The 17,723-nt window shown below is 52.7% G+C and overlaps 9 protein-coding genes across 9 annotated transcripts; 5 read left to right on the top strand and 4 right to left on the bottom strand.

The window, feature by feature from the left end:
• Positions 1-103: 103 nt before the first annotated feature.
• On the top strand, positions 104-1,064 carry SNOG_08517 (hypothetical protein; the record flags this gene model as incomplete). Its single annotated transcript, XM_001798776.1, has 2 exons — positions 104-121; positions 237-1,064. 2 exons carry the CDS (start codon positions 104-106, stop codon positions 1,062-1,064), a joined length of 846 nt encoding a protein of 281 aa, XP_001798828.1.
• Positions 1,065-2,371: 1,307 nt separating this feature from the next.
• Positions 2,372-3,942, top strand: SNOG_08518 (hypothetical protein; the record flags this gene model as incomplete). Its single annotated transcript, XM_001798777.1, has 3 exons — positions 2,372-2,380; positions 2,447-2,683; positions 2,752-3,942. The coding sequence occupies 3 exons, from the start codon at positions 2,372-2,374 to the stop codon at positions 3,940-3,942; spliced, it is 1,437 nt and encodes a 478-aa protein (XP_001798829.1).
• A 397-nt stretch (positions 3,943-4,339) lies between these two features.
• SNOG_08519 (hypothetical protein) lies at positions 4,340-5,289 on the bottom strand (the record flags this gene model as incomplete). The annotated part of the gene is made up of 2 exons (XM_001798778.1): positions 4,340-4,704; positions 4,797-5,289. The coding sequence occupies 2 exons, from the start codon at positions 5,287-5,289 to the stop codon at positions 4,340-4,342; spliced, it is 858 nt and encodes a 285-aa protein (XP_001798830.1).
• A 723-nt stretch (positions 5,290-6,012) lies between these two features.
• Positions 6,013-6,182, top strand: SNOG_08520 (hypothetical protein; the record flags this gene model as incomplete). Its single annotated transcript, XM_001798779.1, has 2 exons — positions 6,013-6,081; positions 6,102-6,182. The coding sequence occupies 2 exons, from the start codon at positions 6,013-6,015 to the stop codon at positions 6,180-6,182; spliced, it is 150 nt and encodes a 49-aa protein (XP_001798831.1).
• A 588-nt stretch (positions 6,183-6,770) lies between these two features.
• SNOG_08521 (hypothetical protein) lies at positions 6,771-11,459 on the bottom strand (the record flags this gene model as incomplete). Its single annotated transcript, XM_001798780.1, has 5 exons — positions 6,771-7,368; positions 7,426-7,995; positions 8,043-10,705; positions 10,761-11,044; positions 11,243-11,459. The coding sequence occupies 5 exons, from the start codon at positions 11,457-11,459 to the stop codon at positions 6,771-6,773; spliced, it is 4,332 nt and encodes a 1,443-aa protein (XP_001798832.1).
• Positions 11,460-12,129: 670 nt separating this feature from the next.
• Positions 12,130-14,054, top strand: SNOG_08522 (hypothetical protein; the record flags this gene model as incomplete). Its single annotated transcript, XM_001798781.1, has 5 exons — positions 12,130-12,348; positions 12,550-12,714; positions 12,790-13,304; positions 13,565-13,894; positions 13,937-14,054. The coding sequence occupies 5 exons, from the start codon at positions 12,130-12,132 to the stop codon at positions 14,052-14,054; spliced, it is 1,347 nt and encodes a 448-aa protein (XP_001798833.1).
• On the bottom strand, positions 13,755-14,336 carry SNOG_08523 (hypothetical protein; the record flags this gene model as incomplete). The annotated part of the gene is made up of 2 exons (XM_001798782.1): positions 13,755-14,061; positions 14,230-14,336. 2 exons carry the CDS (start codon positions 14,334-14,336, stop codon positions 13,755-13,757), a joined length of 414 nt encoding a protein of 137 aa, XP_001798834.1.
• Positions 14,337-15,020: 684 nt separating this feature from the next.
• On the top strand, positions 15,021-15,368 carry SNOG_08524 (hypothetical protein; the record flags this gene model as incomplete). Its single annotated transcript, XM_001798783.1, has 1 exon — positions 15,021-15,368. One exon carries the CDS (start codon positions 15,021-15,023, stop codon positions 15,366-15,368), a length of 348 nt encoding a protein of 115 aa, XP_001798835.1.
• Positions 15,369-16,139: 771 nt separating this feature from the next.
• On the bottom strand, positions 16,140-16,630 carry SNOG_08525 (hypothetical protein; the record flags this gene model as incomplete). The annotated part of the gene is made up of 2 exons (XM_001798784.1): positions 16,140-16,316; positions 16,457-16,630. The coding sequence occupies 2 exons, from the start codon at positions 16,628-16,630 to the stop codon at positions 16,140-16,142; spliced, it is 351 nt and encodes a 116-aa protein (XP_001798836.1).
• Positions 16,631-17,723: the final 1,093 nt, after the last annotated feature.

The following is a 17,723-nucleotide window of genomic DNA, read 5'->3' on the forward strand; positions in this document are numbered from 1 at the left end:
AATAACGCGCCAGCTGGTGGTACCGCCGCGCCAGTTTTCGCGCGAACAATCAGGGAACCCGAATATCTTCAGAGTCTACGGCCGACAAGGTCAAGAGGACCGAATGAGCTCCGCAGGATCTGTAAGTAGCTCCAGAATGATGTCGACGGAAACATTTGAACTATCTAGTAGCTCTTTTGCGCACTGATACTATGCGGTTCCATCTACATTCGCTAACAAGTCCTACAGTTCTCCAGACTTCCATAATACCTTCAGCTTCTGGCTCCGCATACCTCGAGATACCTTCCTCCTCCTCGCCCACAAGCTCGACCCTTGTTTCACCGACGTCCACTCTCAAGATCACAGCCTCTGTACAAGGCCCCAAACCACTGCCCCGCAGTGCGCCGTTCAGTCCATCGCTTCTCCTCACCACCACCGTCAAGTTTGCGCCGTTCGCGACACGACACCGAAGAGGCTACATTAGGGACTCTACGGAGCGAGACCTGGGCGTACATCTTGAGAGCGCGCTACGAGGTGTGATTATAGGCGAGCGCTGGCCTAAGAGTGGAGTTGAGGTTGTAGTCACTATTCTCGAAGGTGACGAGGACGGATGGTGGGGCGATTCCGACACTGAAAGCAGCGCAAGTGGTAGCGGATGGGGACTACTGAACGTGCTTGCTGGCTGCATCACCGTGGCTAGCGCAGCCATCACTGACGCTGGCATTGACTGTGTGGATGTGGTGACTGGTGGCGTTGCAGCCATTGCGCGCAACCCTGATTCAAAAGAGCAGCAAGAATTGACCAGATTATTGGACCCTTGTCCTGCAGAGCACAAAGAGGTGGTCGCAGCCTGCGCGGTCGCATATCTTGCATCAAGAGACGAGATCACAGAGATGTGGATAAAGGGAGACGTTGGAACAGAGCCCGATGTTTTGGTTGAGGGAGCTACGCATGCAGCTGTAGGCAGTCTAGCTGTGGTCAAGGAAGTTCTGCTCGAAGCTTTGCAAGCCAAGTTTCAGGGTCAGCTCGAAGGCATAGACGGTGGTCTCAAGAGAAAGGCAGGAGATGTGGATATGACTGGATGAAGGACGGCGGACTGGTGTCAAGCATACCACGTTTATCAGCAGCGCGACCAGTGGGACTTCGACGACAAGCTTGAGGCATGGATGTCGACCGCTTGATCTTCAACGAGCGCGCCGGAAGTTGAATCTCCATGAGATACTTCTCCAATTATCGACTGGTACTAGAACGACCAGAGTCAACGACTTGTCGATGCGCGCGTATCATATACAGGCCTACATATGCAAGGAACTGCCGCAAAACAAAGCTCGCTTCTCAGGGAGACATTCAACATTGTGGATGACGATGAAAAGCATGGCATTCCACCTCAGCACTTGCCAACCGCGAGTATCGTATCTTGTCCACGGCCAGCCAATAGGGCAAATTCAATGAAAAGGGCCATCCTTGTTATCTCTTTCTAGCCCCAGAAATGAGACCTCATAGCCTCAATAGTCGTGTTGGATGTGCATGTACGACTGTGACTTTAGGTAACCGTACCCTTCGTATTAGGATACCTATGTGATCCCATCAATCTCACACAAGCCAGAATTACAGGCGCTGACCGGGGCATGCACGGCTCACACTTTTGACCCACAAGCTTTCCGTATAGCCGCCAATCTTATTTTTACTCCGTTTAAGAAGAGGCTAGCGAGCTTAGCTCTTAAATTTGAATTAAGATTGAACCCGCAGAAACCCGCGAGATGGACTGAGAAATCTTGCAGCAGCCTGTGGTGTTCAACCGAATGCTGGTGGTGAGCACAACCTCTCGTTCCGGGCTGAGATACACCGCGATGACGATCCGAGTTCACAGCAATCTTCTTGATAGCAATTTTAGGATGACTATTTCAACGCGCCAAGATGACAAAACAACGACTATTGGTGGGCGTCGCCTCCACCCTACGAAACGGGCCTCTGCCATCCTGGTTATCCTTTGCTTCGGGAATGCATCCCTGCGCTGGGCAGGTGCGACAAACGGTGTTGATATGGTTGTGACTTCCTGGCTACGAAGCGCTGGTGTAATACAATTTCCCTCGGGGCCTTTCTCCTCTTCTCTTTCACCCGAGTCTTCTTGACGCTTTTTGCCATTCTTTCTCGCCCGCCACAGTCGTTGGCGCACCGCCACTCGTTTGCTGACAGTTTCCTCGGCACCTCCACCCGCGGCTCCAACTCGCGTCCAACTCCCTGCAGCTAAATTGGTGCATCCTGCTGTTCTGCGATACGGTTCCTTGATTGCGTGTCCAGGTATAAGAGCCGATTGCTTTCCTACTGCGCCCATCTGCAGGCCTGTACCACGGTTCATACGTCGCTCTTGCAGTGACAGTCACTCGCTACAATGATCTCGGTACGTTCCGAACATGCCTGTCATACTCCGCTACTTCTATGTTTACTGATAGCTAACGATTACCAGCCCATTCGCTCGTTTGCGCTCGTGCATGCGCTCTTTACGGCTATCGCGCAAGCTGTCCATCCTGTCGAAGTCCGCGGCCAGGATTTTGTCGACACGGTCACCAACAAGCGGTTGATGATCGTTGGTGTCGATTATCAGCCCGGAGGCCAAGCTGGGTACAAGCCGAGTGAGGGCAAAGATGTACTCTCAGACGCCGATGTCTGCTTGCGTGATGCTGTCCTAATCCAGAAACTCGGTGTAAGTCAATTCGCGGCGACTATGCTGCAGATAGTTCCAAGATTGCTTTCGAGAACATTTGCTGACAGGTTCAGGTCAACACTATTCGCGTCTACAATATCGACCCCGAACTGGACCATTCCCAGTGCGCCTCCATCTTCAACGCCGCTGGAATCTACATGATGCTCGACGTCAACTCTCCGCTGCAGGGCGAGAGCATCAACCGTGCAGAGCCATGGACTTCCTACAACACCGATTACCTCACACGAGTTTTCGGCATTGTCGAGAACTTCAAGAACTTCCCCAACACACTCGGCTTCTTTGCTGCGAACGAGGTCATGAACGACTTGAACACTGCAAAGTACAACCCGCAGTACATTCGTGCTGTTCAGCGCGATCTCAAGAACTATATCAAGAAGCACGCCTCCCGCAAGATTCCTGTCGGATACTCGGCCGCCGACGTTCGAGAGATCCTGCAGGATACTTGGGCGTATATGCAATGCGATCACAACGACGACGCCTCGTCCTCCGACTTTTTCGGTCTCAACTCGTACTCCTGGTGTGGCGGTGACGCCACGCTCCAGTCGTCAGGATACCAAGATCTGGCTAATATGTTTAACCAGTCTGCCATACCTGTCTTCTATAGCGAGTATGGCTGCAACAAGGTACAGCCCCGTGTCTTCACTGAAGTCCCGGCCCTCTATGGCACCGAGATGACAGCACTTAGCGGTGGTCTCGTCTACGAATACAGCCAAGAAGAACAAGACTACGGTCTGGTGCAGGTCAACTCCAACGGCTCGGTCACGCTCCGCACTGACTACGACAACCTCCAGGGACAGTACAACAAGCTCGACACGGGTCTCCTTGAGTCGACAAACCCATCCAGCACTAGCATCAAGGCGCCCGCGTGCGCGTCAGGCCTCATATCGGCGGAGCAATTTAGCAAAAACTTCACGATCCCGGCAGTATGCCCCAACTGCCAGAGTCTGATTGACAATGGCATCAGTAACCCCAAGAACGGCAAACTAGTGGACGTATCCGCTACCAAGCCTAAGCAACAGATCTACGGCAGTAACGGCGCATTGATCCAGGGCCTCTCTCTGAACAAGATCAGCAACGACGGGGTTAATGCCCCCGGTCAGCAGTCGACTACTCCAAGCAGCGCTTCCGGCAGTGGAGGCCCTGCCCAGCCAACCGAGTCCAAGAAGGGTGCGGCTCCCAAGCAAGCTGCTGGCGCCCTGGCATGCATCGCGGTCCTTGTCTCGGCCCTGCTCATCTAAGTCTCTCAGCCATCTCGGCGCATACTTTGCTGTCAGAGCCTGTCCACAAGCATTCACATGCATTGAACGGGGAATATGGTTACGTGCTCAGAGGTTTGACGTACGGCCTCATGGCCTGGACTTATCGTCTTTACATTCTTTGTATATGTTTGCCCCTGCGATATATACCCCTTTCTGACAGCCTTTACGTAGTAATGGAAATGAATCTATGCAAACCCAGCACTGTCTCGAAGCACAGTGATGAGTGGCTTCACCTCAGGAGTTCAAGCTGCCAATTAAGTCTTTTTCATTGCTACACTAACCGAGGCATCAAGCCTTCCCACCAAAGAATACTCCAAGCCTGATTAACGATCCACACCCCCAGCTTTTGCTTACATCATGTGTGCTACCGTCACATTCACAGCAGGCGCTGCCGCAGCGGGTGCAGGATGAGCAGGTTCAGCGGGTGCAGGATGAGCAGGTTCAGCGGGTGCAGGATGAGCAGGTTCAGCGGGTGCTGGATGAGCAGCTGCGGGTGCTGCAGCTGGTGGTGCTTCAGCGGGATGAGCTGCTGGGGCGGGTTCTGCAGCTGGCGATGCTTCAGCGGGATGAGCTGCTGCGGCGGGCTCTGCAGCTGGCGGAGCTTCAGCGGGTGGTGCTTCGGCCGGAGGAGCTTCAGCTGGCGGTGCCTCCGCAGGAGGAGCTTCAGCAGGTGGTGCTTCAGCTGGTGGTGCTTCCGCGGGAGGAGCAGCAGCCTCTTCCTCAGGCGGTGCAGGCGTGAATCTACACATCCAAATTAGTCGACCATCCCTGATCCACAAGCCTCTCACAAACTTACGCAGCAGCATCCAAAGCAATCCGTCCCACCGACCCACCCACAGGATCCGTCCCATCCACGCTCTCCGCCGTCGCCTGACTCGCCTTTGCATAATCTACCAGCTGCCTCGCGTTCGCATTCACCACCATGACCTGCCCCAGCTGACAATGCGGGCCCGTCGCACAATAAAGAAACATCGGCTCCGTGGAAGACACGACAACATTGAACGTCCCCACGTCCGTCTGCCCGTCTTCAAACGGGATGTGGCCCGAGTGCACGCCGCCTTCCTTCGGCCGGCAGGCAGCGTCTGGGGTGGATTCCGTGATGGTGTGGTTCCCGTTGGAGAATTGGAATTGCAGCACGTCGCCGATGGCGGCGGTGACGATGTTGGGGATGAAGGTTAGTTGCTGACCGCCGACGACCACGGGGATGATTTGGTTCTGGCGGCGGACGGGGCGGGCGTTGACTCTGGGGATGGATCGGGAGGGGAGGGCGACGGCGAAGGGGACGCTGCTGCTTAGGAGCAGAGCGGTGGCGATGAAGGACTTCATTGTAGTGATTCTGCCTGGTGTAGTGTTTTGTCCAAAAAGTGTATATATATGTGTAGATGTAAATGATCCGCTCAGCGGTGTGTAAATGAATCGAACGAAAAGATTAAAGTAAAGACCGTTCTACGGCAAGAAATGAACGACGAACTTTTTGGACAAGAGAGAGAGTTTGGTTGAACAAATCGTAGACTTCACGTACCTACTGGCATGATATACACCCGCCCGCAACCCTCGGCACCTCGCCCAGCCTCTCCTCCCATCTTGCTTACCACTCCGTCCCACTCCGTACCACTCAGAGGCCCAGCATGCTCAAACCCTCACAAGGCCTGAGGAAGCGTCGCCGCGCCCAATTGCAGCGCGGCGCCACCCCTACCAAGCGCGGATTGCGTAGTGTGCGCGTTTGAGAGTGTGTGGGTCCGTGATGTGCCATGACTGTTTGGAAACCTTGCGTGCCTTACAATGTTCTTAGGCTCTGAGCGCGATGAAGAAAAAAACGTACGACGGAGGCATCTGCCGAGATCGTGCATGGGGCTTGTTTTGTGGATGGGTCGAAGGGGTGGTGATGCATTTAGGTTGGAGATTTTTATTTTGAAGAAGCTGGGTGGGCGTCGAGGATTGGAGATGCCATCGTTCAACATAACATCGTACTCAGATTGAGAGCATACGATGTAAGAACAACGTTATTTGTCAGCTTCAAGATCTTATCTCATCTGTTCTTCTCGAAAGATGTCGCATCAGTTCGAACAACGCGCACAGCCGCCTCAGATCCATCCCTCCAATCCTTCCGAACCCCTGGTACGTAAAAACAATCGGAGCTCTTCCTCTACTGGAACGCCGCCAAGCCGTTTTTGCTTACCAACGCTTTCGTGTTCTCTAGACGTCCATGCGGAATATGAGTCGCTATATGGGATTTATGCTCAAGATGCCGCGCCGGACTTACGCACTGGAGAGAAGGCCGACGGAAGACGCATGTGATTGGTCAGTAGGTACTTCGCGTGCCGAAAGCGCGTAGATGCGAAGGCACGGGCGCGTGTGTTTCAACGTTCGTCGTCGAACGCTTTGCTCTCCGCGGCATGAGGATTTCTTTTTTTGGGAGAGTAAGGAGTGTTGCCAGAGACTATGCACAGCTTACTAGATCTGGTGTGTGACGCGCGTGTTTTGCTCACACAAACTTGCGACTTATTCGGATATGGCATGTTCAGCCGTGAAGGTACGCTGCGTTCGCTGTTACTTGCTTATGGAACCTTAAAGAGTTTCTGCCGATGCCATGGTGTTGGAAGGATAGTGAATGCTGATGATGGCATTCCTCTGATTAAATTGGACCCTGTCTGACCTTAATGTTGCCATGATTCTCCAAGGCTTCTTCCAGGTGCCAAACCAAACCGCCCCACTGCATCTCCACTATCAGGCATCTCTTCCCGCTGATGCAACATATCCAGTGTTCCTTGTACTGGAGGGGACATACTTCGCTCAAAGTTCGGAGTTCAAATGCTCGGTCCAATTGCTTCCCTCATAAGCTCGACCTTCTTGCTCACCGCTGCCTCATCGACTCCTGCCTCGCCCTCACCCTCGTCCACGCAGTCACATCCATACTTACTGCGGAACTCGTACGGCGGCAGGCCCTCAAGCTTCTCCAGCGCGGCATGACTCGCCCTCACACGTGCATACCTACCACTCTGTCCTAGAGAGTGGAAGTGTACTTTGTCGTGTATCATTACCATGGCCGCGATGGCCTTCCCCTTGCCTGGAATCAAAGTTTCGGTCTCTAGCGCGCCCATGCGCCATTCACTGCACCCGAAGTTGATGGACAAAAGACGCGAAAGCCGTGTGGTCGGATGATTAGAAGCAAAATTCTCATACGCGTCCAGCGTCATGTCAAGGAAAAAGGGCTTCAGGTGCAAGTCGAAGAATTTTTGGACGACATTAAAGTCGAACTCCGAGTCGACGAAGATGGCGGCAACGAAGGCTTCGATGACGTCGGCGAGACACTTGGGTGGCTCGGATACAGAGACCCAGTAGTCTACTGCACCATTCGCCTCGCGCTCGGCTTCCTCGACTTCGTATACGTAGTCGCGGATCTGGCTAGACAATATTGCGGTGTTTTGCTTCATGTGAGTGTGCCAACCTAGTTTTACACACACAGCGCCCAAAAACTTGTTGGAGACCATCGGAGTCTTGTGCTCGGTGAGCCATTGTGGGTCTTTGTCGGGGTACTTGTAGAACAGATGCATGATGAAAGCCATGTCCAGGAGAGAGTCCCCCAGAAACTCCAACCGCTGGTAGCTGGGTATGTTCTCCCACATGAATGGCTGAGAAGGATGGATGAATGCAGATCGAAGCAGACGAGGGTATCTGAAACGATAAGGATGCTTCATCTCAATCTTGTGCGCGAGGTCAAGCTGTGTTGCTGTTGCACCCGCCGTTTGGTACTTTGGCTTGGTGTAGGCAGCATAGTAGTCCGTCCACTTCTCCATAAGATGGTCATCGCTATTTGCAAAGAGCTTCACCGCTTTGACTGCTTCATCCCAATCATTTGGAGTCCACTGACCTCCTTTATGATGCTGCATGAAGGCGGCACCGATGAAGGCCTCACATACGTCCGCAACACTCTTGTCGCCGAGGTTGTGGGTGACGTTCAACCAGTCTTCTTCGGTCTTCTTCAGACCTTTGCCTCGAAGCAATTTCAACCCTTCCGGGTACCAGTTGCGACTGCAGTCATGTTAGCAAAGTTTGAGATTAGGCGTGACAGCACATACCGAGAGAAAGCATCGGTCCGAACATATTTGTACAGCTGCAGATCGCGCTCCGTTCCGTTAGCAGACGCGACCTTCTTCTTGCCTACTGCAGTCTCCATCAAATTCTGGTTGCAGAGCATGAGCATACGGCGCACGTGAAACTCGAATTCGTTTTCCTCCGGCTGTTGCACAAAGACCGACAGTGATGTAGCCACCTTGAGGAAGCAATCACCCAAGAACTCGAGTCGTTCGTAGTTTGGGCCCATGCCGCTCTTGAAGTTGATTTTCTCTTCGCCGTGCTCCTCAGAATTGTCCGAATCCTTGGTGAGTGCTTCCAGAGCTAGAGCAGGACTGACCTTCAGATCAAGCACGTCGCAAGCATCGAGAGCTATGAGATAGCTCTCAAAGCGATGAATGATGGCTGGCAGAACGTAGCACATCACCACAAACGGTGTTGCGAGGTTTGATATGTGCAGTGGCTCAGGGCAGATGTATGTTTCGAGATTGGCGAGCTCCTTCTTTTCCTTGTCTTCCACATTCGCAAGATGGTTTCTCCGGAACGGAATCTTCTCCACTTGAAGGACAGGCTGATCCTGGTGCCAGCGAGTGATGTCTCGGCTCTTCATCCATTTGCTATCCGAAAAGTCCAAGATGTTTTTCATGAACTTGTGGTTCTGTCGTGGGACATTTGCTGGGACTGGGTCCTGTGGCTTTAGGTGTGGCGCCAAGCGGTCTGAGTAGTATCTTCGACCTCCATTCATGGGGTCGACGAAGTATCTGTCAATGAGATCATCAGTCCTGCTCTGCGGGGACCATTTCCAAAACGGCTCATTGTAGACTTTGCGAATTTGATCCATATCTAGTACTTCTTGAGGATTAGACATAGACCGCACCGATGCCACCCTATGCTCAATGACTGGAAGCATCCAGTACGACATTTTGGAAACATCATAGTCGTAGACCTTGTTATATATGTCTTCGAAGATACGCAGTGTGAATCTGGTGAACATCTCCAGCAACTCTGGGGTCAAAGAAATTGGGATGTGAAGAGACTGCGAGACGATGTTGGAAGGGCGACAGTCTGTGAGGTAGATGGGAAAAGAAGGGAGCTGTGGAAACGGCCGTCGGGTTAGCATTGCAAGCGGTTGGTGGGGACGATCCAAGCCTCGGTCGGCATCTATGATTGTGAGATGCAGAGATTCAGGGACAGTATCTCGATCCTGCTTCCAGAAGGTTGGCTTGATGACCATAGCATAGTTTCCCTTCTTCTTCTCACTGACCGCTAGCAGCGCATTTCTCATAGCTGGCAGGTACTTTGAAATGGTCGGGAGAAGAAATTCGTTGAGGTGATCTTTGCGTCGCAACTCGATGCACATCTTGAAAGCAGCGGAACACTTGGCAATAGTCTTTCGACTGTACACCTGGCCAACCATGGAGATGATGGGACAATGCTCAGGCAATATGACCTCACACACGAAGCCATTGCGTTGAGGATCACGAGGATCGTCACTGATCTTAGGATTGACGACGTATGTCGGCTGTGCCATTGTGTTGTGATCTGGTGACGGATATGTTGCGACAAAGTGGCTGAGAATAGATAGGCTCGATCGATACGTAAGCTTCGCTCCGGACTTCTCGTCGGTATAGCTTGGAAAGAGCTTGTCTTCCAGGGCGATCAGCTCTGCTTTCTCTTGTTCTACATCGCCGAGCTGACGATCATGCGTAAGATCCTTGCAGAATTCTCGCATGATATTCTCGTCATGTCTCGCATTCATGAGGCGTTCCGTATGCTCTTTGTTTTCTGCTTCGAGCATGTGCAGGTATTTGGAGTTGCGATGCCTTGCGCGACCGCGGGATTGGACGTAACCTATCATGGTGCGATAGAGATCGAAGCGTACGACAAGATTACATTGGGGTATGTCCAAACCCTCTTCGGCGACTGATGTAGCGAATAGACAATTTAACTCTCCGCGCCGGAACTTCTGCAAGGTGAGGATCTGCGAGCGAAGAGATACGTTCTCCTCGCCTGCACGGTTGTTGATGCCGACCAGCACATCGCAATGGAGGTTGGGGCCGCCGATGTGGTCGAAGATGAGCTTTAGAAGCTGTGCTGTGTGTCTCTTCTCAACGAACACGATGCAACGAGCTAATGTGGTGCGCTCATAGTAGAGATTGAGCCAGTATTGGAGCTTCATGACTTTAGAGCTGAGATCCTGCTCACTCAAGGTAGGTGCGCCGATCTCATATTGTTGGACGAACGCAGTTGCTTCCTTGAGTCTAGCCATCTGAGCGTCGAGCTCTGCCGCCGACCAATCCCGCTTGGAGCGATTGTACTTCAACTCTTCGCGGATCTGGAGTTTACGGCTTTGTTCGTCAGCGAATGCGAATGACCAGTACATGTCTGACGCCCATCGACCCAGCTCTGATGCGTGCAGTTTGGCGGTTATGAATAACTTTCGAAATGGAGCGACGTCCCCGTACTTGGCTTTGACTTTCTGATGAAGGGGTGTTTCGAACTCGTTTCTTAAGCGAGTGTACACAGCTACTTCTTCCTCCGGTCTCGTGATACTGTTCCTCGCCAACGCGCTATCACTGGTCGTCGCAATCCGAGAGTGAAGCAAGGTCTCTAGCTCCCGTGCAGCTTCCCGAACATGTTCAGCAGACTGCCCTTTGACATCTACTGGCTGTAGGGGTTGTTAATGCGCTGACCTTCCATTTCATACTTGGGAAGGAACATACTGATGCTGTCATCGCGAAGATCCGGGGTCGCTTGGAAGTGTCCAGCTCATGAGCGTAGTAGTCTTTCATCACTCGGGCGTAAGGGTGGTTGCTCTTTGCGTGGTGGGCTTCATCGAAGATAAGGAGGTTCATGCGCGAAATGCTCATGAAAGAATGCATCATGCAATCTACGAGGACTTGTGCTGTGCACACAATGACCATGTTGACGGCGAAGAGCTTGTCCCAGGTCTGCTTTTGAAACAGCGACTGGCCCATGGCGCCAGAGATACCTTCGACGCCTTGGTCTAGGCCACAACGCAAGACGTTGGCTTGCTGAAATACTAGGTTTACCGAATCGACCTATGCGTTGTCAGTTGAGTTGTGGTGAACGAGTATCGTTCTCACAAGGAAGAACGCCATTTTGTGTGCGCAACCCTTCGCACGGTTCTCCAGCTCTTCTTCGAGCACATGCCTAAGCAGTAAAGTAGCTATGTGAGTTTTACCGGTTCCAGTATCCAGGACAGCGATGGTGTTCTGCATCTTCGCCCTCAAGAAGAGCTCCATCTGGTAGTCGCGGGGATTCGTGATACGAACAGCAGTATCTTGGCTTGCAAGTATGTCCCGAATGGAGAGTTGGCCTTCGTTTGCAATCTTCGATGTTGCCTGGTCAACTTCCTCTTGGGTGACACTAGCACTGATATTAGCAGCAAAGGCTCGCATGACTTCGTTCTGTGTCCGACGCTTTTCAGACGTCGTCTTTGGCCCATGCGCGCGAGAGATGTCGGCATCTATGTCAGAATCTGAATTTTCTGCTTTCTCGGCGTTCGCTTCTGTCACGTTTGCGGTGCTCTCTTCCTTCGATCACCAGATGTCGACACATCCGAGCACGAGAAGTAATCATCTTGCTCTTCAACGTCTCCCGCCCAAGTCATGACTGGAGCTGTCGTGTGAGTGCCGTCAAGTGGGATTGAGACGAATGAGGGAACATGCAAGATTGACACGCTGTGTATGAGGAGTAAAAGCAAGGTTCAGTCGCGGAGGTTTGTGTGTCAAGTTGGGGCAGCTGCAGGTAATTTGAAGCTCGCCCAGTGTTTGCACCACCGAACTCGGGCCTCAACCGCGGGCAAACGAAGAGCGCAACCGTCACCGCAAGCTTTAGCGGTGACACGGGATGTCGACTTCGACGTCGCGCGGCATGTTATGAGCCACACGTCGCGCAGATGCGGGCGTTTGTTGTTAGATGCTGGGTGTAGTGACGAAGTGATGGCGGGGCACGCGCCTGCTTCACGACTAGCGCACTAGCGTCATCGCCTGTTCACGTGCTGGCAGCGGCAGAGGCACTTCCTCGTCGTCCTGAGCGTTATCACATCATATACACCAAGTCGATAATATGGCAGAGCAGCCTCAGAATTTACGAGCTCTGTTCTCGAGTGCAGAGCGTGCGCGACAAGAATTAGCGTCTGCCTACGATTCGAACAGTCCCGCCTTCCAGGAAAACCTCCGCAAGACCATCGCCACATACGAAGAATGTCTGAAACTCTCGGAACAGATATCACTGTTCAGTCCAAACGAGTCCCTTGAGGATATATCGTCTGGTGATCTGCAGTACGTATGACATCTCGAGCATAAAACTTCTCAACAGCTAAAAACCAACTTCAATATCTTGGCACTGCTAATCAAGCCGAATAGGTACCTGGCAATCAACCACTATCTTGCCGAATTGATCCAAAGGATATCTGCCACCGATATATCAGTCAGGAAAAACAACATAATCACCGCCCGGCAGCACTATGAAGCATTTCTTAAACAGCTTGATGCCTACGACATCCTCAGCGCATCCGACAGCAAGCTCCTCGACGCCTACTCCGAAAACAAAGCCAACTTCTCCACGGCTAGTGCGCGGGATGCCGCTGCACGCCGTGACGCAAAGATAGCGCGCTTCCGCGAGGAAAAAGAGATCAAGCGCAAACTCGAGGTACGTGTGTAGCTAGCCTCACTTTCTCATTCCTTTTTTTGTTGGCGCCATCTGCTTACCCGTTATCTAATCTAGTATCTCCAACAAAACCCCAAACTCGCCGAGAACGACGAGCATGTGGTGAGGGATCTGCACTTGACTAGTTTGTCTTTCATGGTGTTCCAGACGTTCCAGGCGCTCGAGAGTATGGCGTTGGAATTGCAGATTATCTCCATGGCGCCGGCGGCTCCTCCGCCGGGTGTGTCGGGCTCTGCGCCGGATGAGAGACAGGATGGCAGGGATAAGGATAAGTACTCTGAGCGCTTGGATGGGCAGTTGCCTGGCCTGCGAAACACTGGCCCGCTGCTGAGTAGTGATGGCAAGCCGATGAGGCCGTTTACGCTGCTGGACAGTCGGCAGAGTCTGAAAAAGGATGTCTTCAGGGAAAGGAACTTGCCTACTATGACGATCGATGAGTATCTCGAGGAGGAGAAGAGGAGAGGTGGAATGATTGAGGGCGGTGGACCCCAATCCGAGGTCAGGCCTGAGCCGAACGAGGATGATTTCGACGCCGCAGACGAGGAAACGATGAAGCAGCGTGCGTGGGACGAGTACGTGGAAGCGAATCCCAAGGGCTCTGGGAACACTCTGAATAGAGGTTAAACGTACCAAAAAGGCTATCATATACACCTACAGGTAGATACTTGACAACGCTCCATCTACAACTCTCCCGGCCCCAACTCCGGCCACTTCTCCAGCACCTTCTCCACCAACAATTCATTCAAAACACTATAACCCCTAACATCCAAATGCAACCCATCCGTAAACCACCCTTTGTCAAAACTCCTCGCCCCCAATAATCCGCAACCAGGCCACATGCCCTTCTCCTCAAACTCCTCCCACGTGCCCAACCCACTCGCCTCCACCATCGCCCTCCAATAATCAACCCCAATGACACGCCCCGTCTCGTCATATTCGAGCTGCAATCTCCATCAATCCTTTCCGCGTACCGCTTCTTACTCATGTACGTCTTATACCGCGGTCCTTCTTTCTTCCACCCATTACTCTCCGCGATTTCTTCCACCGACTCGTCCCCGCGTGCCTTTGCTTCTGCGCCATTGATCGGCGGTGGGGAAAATAACAGCGATTTTCGTCTCGGCGAGTCCGCCGTCCTGCGTGAGAATGGTCTCAATGAAGGCGCGTATGTTAGCCGAGAAAGTGGGCCAGGGGACCATTGCGTCAGTCCCGATCATGCAGGCGTCGTTTGCGCCGAGGAAGATTGTGAAGAGCAGCGTGCGGGGGGTGGTGGGGGATGTGGCGCGCTGGATTATGCGGTCGAAGTCGGAGGAGAGGCGGGTTGAAGTGTAGCTTTGCATACATGTTTAGTCCTCTTGCTATTCAGCTGAAAGAGATGGGAAAGAAAGATGTACCCTGCCTGGCCTGATCTATAATGTTAGCAGTTGTAAATAGTGCAAATATTCTTATCGTAAGGCTGTTTTGATACCTTCGTTCAAAACCCTCGCCTTCCCCGCATACATCTTCCCCAAAAACCACCCGAGGCCCTGCGTCTCCTCGCGGAAACTCCACTGCGTCATCGACGCACCGAAGAGAACAATCTCGGGTAACTGCTTCGTGTCCGCCATATTGCTGTATCACGACATTCGGGAACTTGCTGAGTTTGTCTCGCCGGACAGCAAGCAGCAGGCGGCAGGCAGCAATCAACAGCACATGCAATCTAACCTCTTCCGTCACACCCGGCATTTCCATTCTTCCCTCACAAAACAGCAAAAAGACGAATACTCACCTTCATTCAAAATCCTCGCCTTGCCAGCATACATCTTCTCAAGATGCAAGCCGAAGCCTTGCGTGGAATCGTCAAAGCTCCATTCTGTGAGGCTATCGCCGAAAAGGACGATTTCAGGTAGTCGATTGCTATTTGGTGGCGCTGATATTTCTCGCTCGAGTTTGCGTAGTGACTTGAACATGATGTTTGTCACGATGTAGTTTGCACGGGCAAATGCTCGATGTGGAGTCACGAAATGCAATCCCAATCTAGCCGGATGTAGATTTGGCAGGCACGCTAATGTCCTGAAGCACGTGAGGCTGCGACATGCTTACCAAGTTAGAAGTCCTGCTATGCTAATATGCTACTACGATCTGCGAAAATTTGCGCAAACGAGTGTTTTTCACCGTTTGTCGAATTGTGGAGACTCTTGCGCGGTAATGATGAGGTCACAGATTTACCGCTGCGCAACGCCCATCACTGAATCTCACCATCTGCAGTTGAACTCACACCACGCCATATCTCAAACAAACACGATTCCAAAATGGCCTCCCTCAGACTCCGCGCCGCTCAGCGGCTGCCGCTTCAGACCTCAGTCAGGATGTTCAGTACCACACCCTTGCGTTACAAGTTGATGGGCGATAAACCCGACTCCAACCTACCGGATCCCTCCAAAGACTCGTCTGCTGCGCCGAACGCAAAGGTGCGATCTAGCCCCCAGAACACTGACCAGCAATCGTCTGCTTCGAAAGATGAGCACAAGGCTGGCGACGACCATCCGGCGAAGCAACCGGACCCACAAGCACAGCCCACAAGGACGACGGGTATTGGTGGTGGCGACAAGGTGAAAGGTGGAAAGGACGGACTTCATGAGCGGGGCGACAAGCAATAGTCTTGCAGGTCTTGAACTCTTGTGCGTGGCGTGAAAGAGTGTGAAGCGATGGTGTTGAGGCGTCACTGTGCAACTTGGTTGAAACGGAATCATGTGTAAGCGAGTCATCGAATGAAACATGCATCCAGATCGAGATATTCATGATTCCTCCAGATTTTCCTTTTGTCGATTAGCATGTGTCAAAGTACTTTATTGGTGTGCGACCGCTCGTTTATGATGAACCCTGGGCACATGCTCGACTTTTGCCGCTGTGCTGTGACCTCGTATGCGACAGCAACGTTGCTGCAGGGCCGCAGCGGATCCGCGCCAGGAAGGTATTTTCCCGGTGTTTCGAAGGGTCTACGATGCGACTGTGCCTCACGCAAGGACACGCGACGGAACTTTCGTGACGAGCATATCGATCGGTTTCGGGTGACCTGCAGGGCGGTGACATAGGAAGATAAGCTAGGTATAGCACACTGCATCGGACCTTCCTACCTTGCCTGCGCGACAGCATACGCTAAATGAAGGTCTTTGCATTGTGTGATGTGAATTCCAATGCATGCGTTGAGGACCGTACTTTGAACCCTGAAGTCAACTTTCTGTGCTAAACCTCAAAGCTTCAGAACGTAAACAATAATAGGGGGCTGGACATTACATCCGAGCCTGAGGCTGTGGCGTGGTCGGATCTGACGACGAGCGATCTTGATCACTCCTTTATCGAATTGATCAAACTGAGTCGTGACCGTAGTGCCACAGGGTACAGAGTCGGAGAAGACACGACATGTGCTTTTAGACAGGAAGGTTCAACAAAGTGATTGGTGGCTGAAATGCAGGAACAGCAGCAAGGGTCCAGCAAATGTTCCGTGCACTCGGTATCGGCAATTGGCGACCTTGGACAACGAGCTTCTGGCGGCGCGATCCGTATACTTTGAGGGCGAGCCCGCAAGCGCCAGAGGGCACACGAGGCTGGCAGCGAATAGCCAGACAGCTTATAGAAAGCCTGAAGTGCTCGACTTATGCCACCTAACTGTGCTGGAGCGCCTGAAAGTTTGTGAAGATCTTCAAGGTTGGAGCTAGGGGCCATCTCGGGACAAGATGTGCTTTACAGAATCCGGGACCTCGTCCGAGAAGGCATAGATAACGGCGTGGCTGAGATACGTAATTTCAAGGACAGTGCCGTAATTCCTTCCAACACTGGCAACGAATGATGTCTGAGCGACCATCGGTCGGGAACCCGCAACTGCTCCCGATATCTGGATCGCTGCGACTATCGAAGTCATGCGGGTACTTCAAGCTGGGGTGCACAACGAGAGTCTACCTAGTCAGTAGTTACCGACCGGTGGCACTTCGCGAAAATCCTCGGCGAGGCGGCCGAAGCGTGCAGGAGCTGGGGAGCAGATCCGTGGGGACGGAACATGTAGTGCGTGAAGGATTGAAGGTGACCTGACGAGGCGAGGCAGCTGCTCTGAGCATCGCGCAGACATGAGCTGGCTCGGCAAATTGGGGATCGCATACAAACCCACTGCTGACGGCACAGTAAGCACGGCGAAAATGCATGGGCTCAAGACGATGTACTATCGATTGGCCAATAGTTTTTGCATATGCACATGAGCAGCCGTTGATGACAGCTTCAGTGAGCTTGCCAGCCCCTGGTCGTGCGCCCTTCAATGGTCAGGTCGAGATACGGCGTCCGTGTTGACATGAAAGCAATTGCACGAATGGCCTTTGGGGAGTGGGAGACGTCAGGGGTGTAGCGAAAAAGCAGATAACTTTGATGCGGCGTCAAGCCGTTGGGATGGCTTGCTCAAGACGCAAGAGCGCACGGATCGCGCCTGCCGCCTTGGCACATGCACCTCGGTCGAAACGTGCACATGAACGTGAACCTCCGCAAAGCGATGGCATGCAGCAGTCAGACGCGAATTACTTTTGGCGCGTCTTTTGGGTCAGGAGAATAGGCGACCCAGGAATCAAGAGCACGCAGGGTATTGCCACAAAAGCACCATGAGGGCCCGATCTCGAGGCATGTGCACTGATCATATCTGCTGCCCGCCGCTTACCTCGCCATTCACCCCACGCATTCGCATATCACAAGCTTTGGCTGCGCACATACGACCCGCCTTGCGCAGACGCGGTGACATGCTCACTTAAAGTTGAGAATTTCCGGGATCATCCGTCCTGTATCGTCGTCTTTTGAGTGCTCGACGCCGCCTGGCAGCTGCACCATAGTCTACACTGTCTTACTTTTGGCTGAACGTGCGCCAATGAGTGCTGAAGCCTATTCTTGGTGATTGGAAGATACACGCGATAGAATGTCGGCTGGGTAAGTTTCGCAGCCCTTTGTTGCATGTCATCATCACTTCTCGCCCAGGGCGA

Source organism: Parastagonospora nodorum (assembly GCF_000146915.1).
Source record: "Parastagonospora nodorum SN15 chromosome Unknown scaffold_13, whole genome shotgun sequence".
Classification (NCBI taxonomy): Eukaryota; Fungi; Ascomycota; class Dothideomycetes; order Pleosporales; family Phaeosphaeriaceae; genus Parastagonospora; species Parastagonospora nodorum.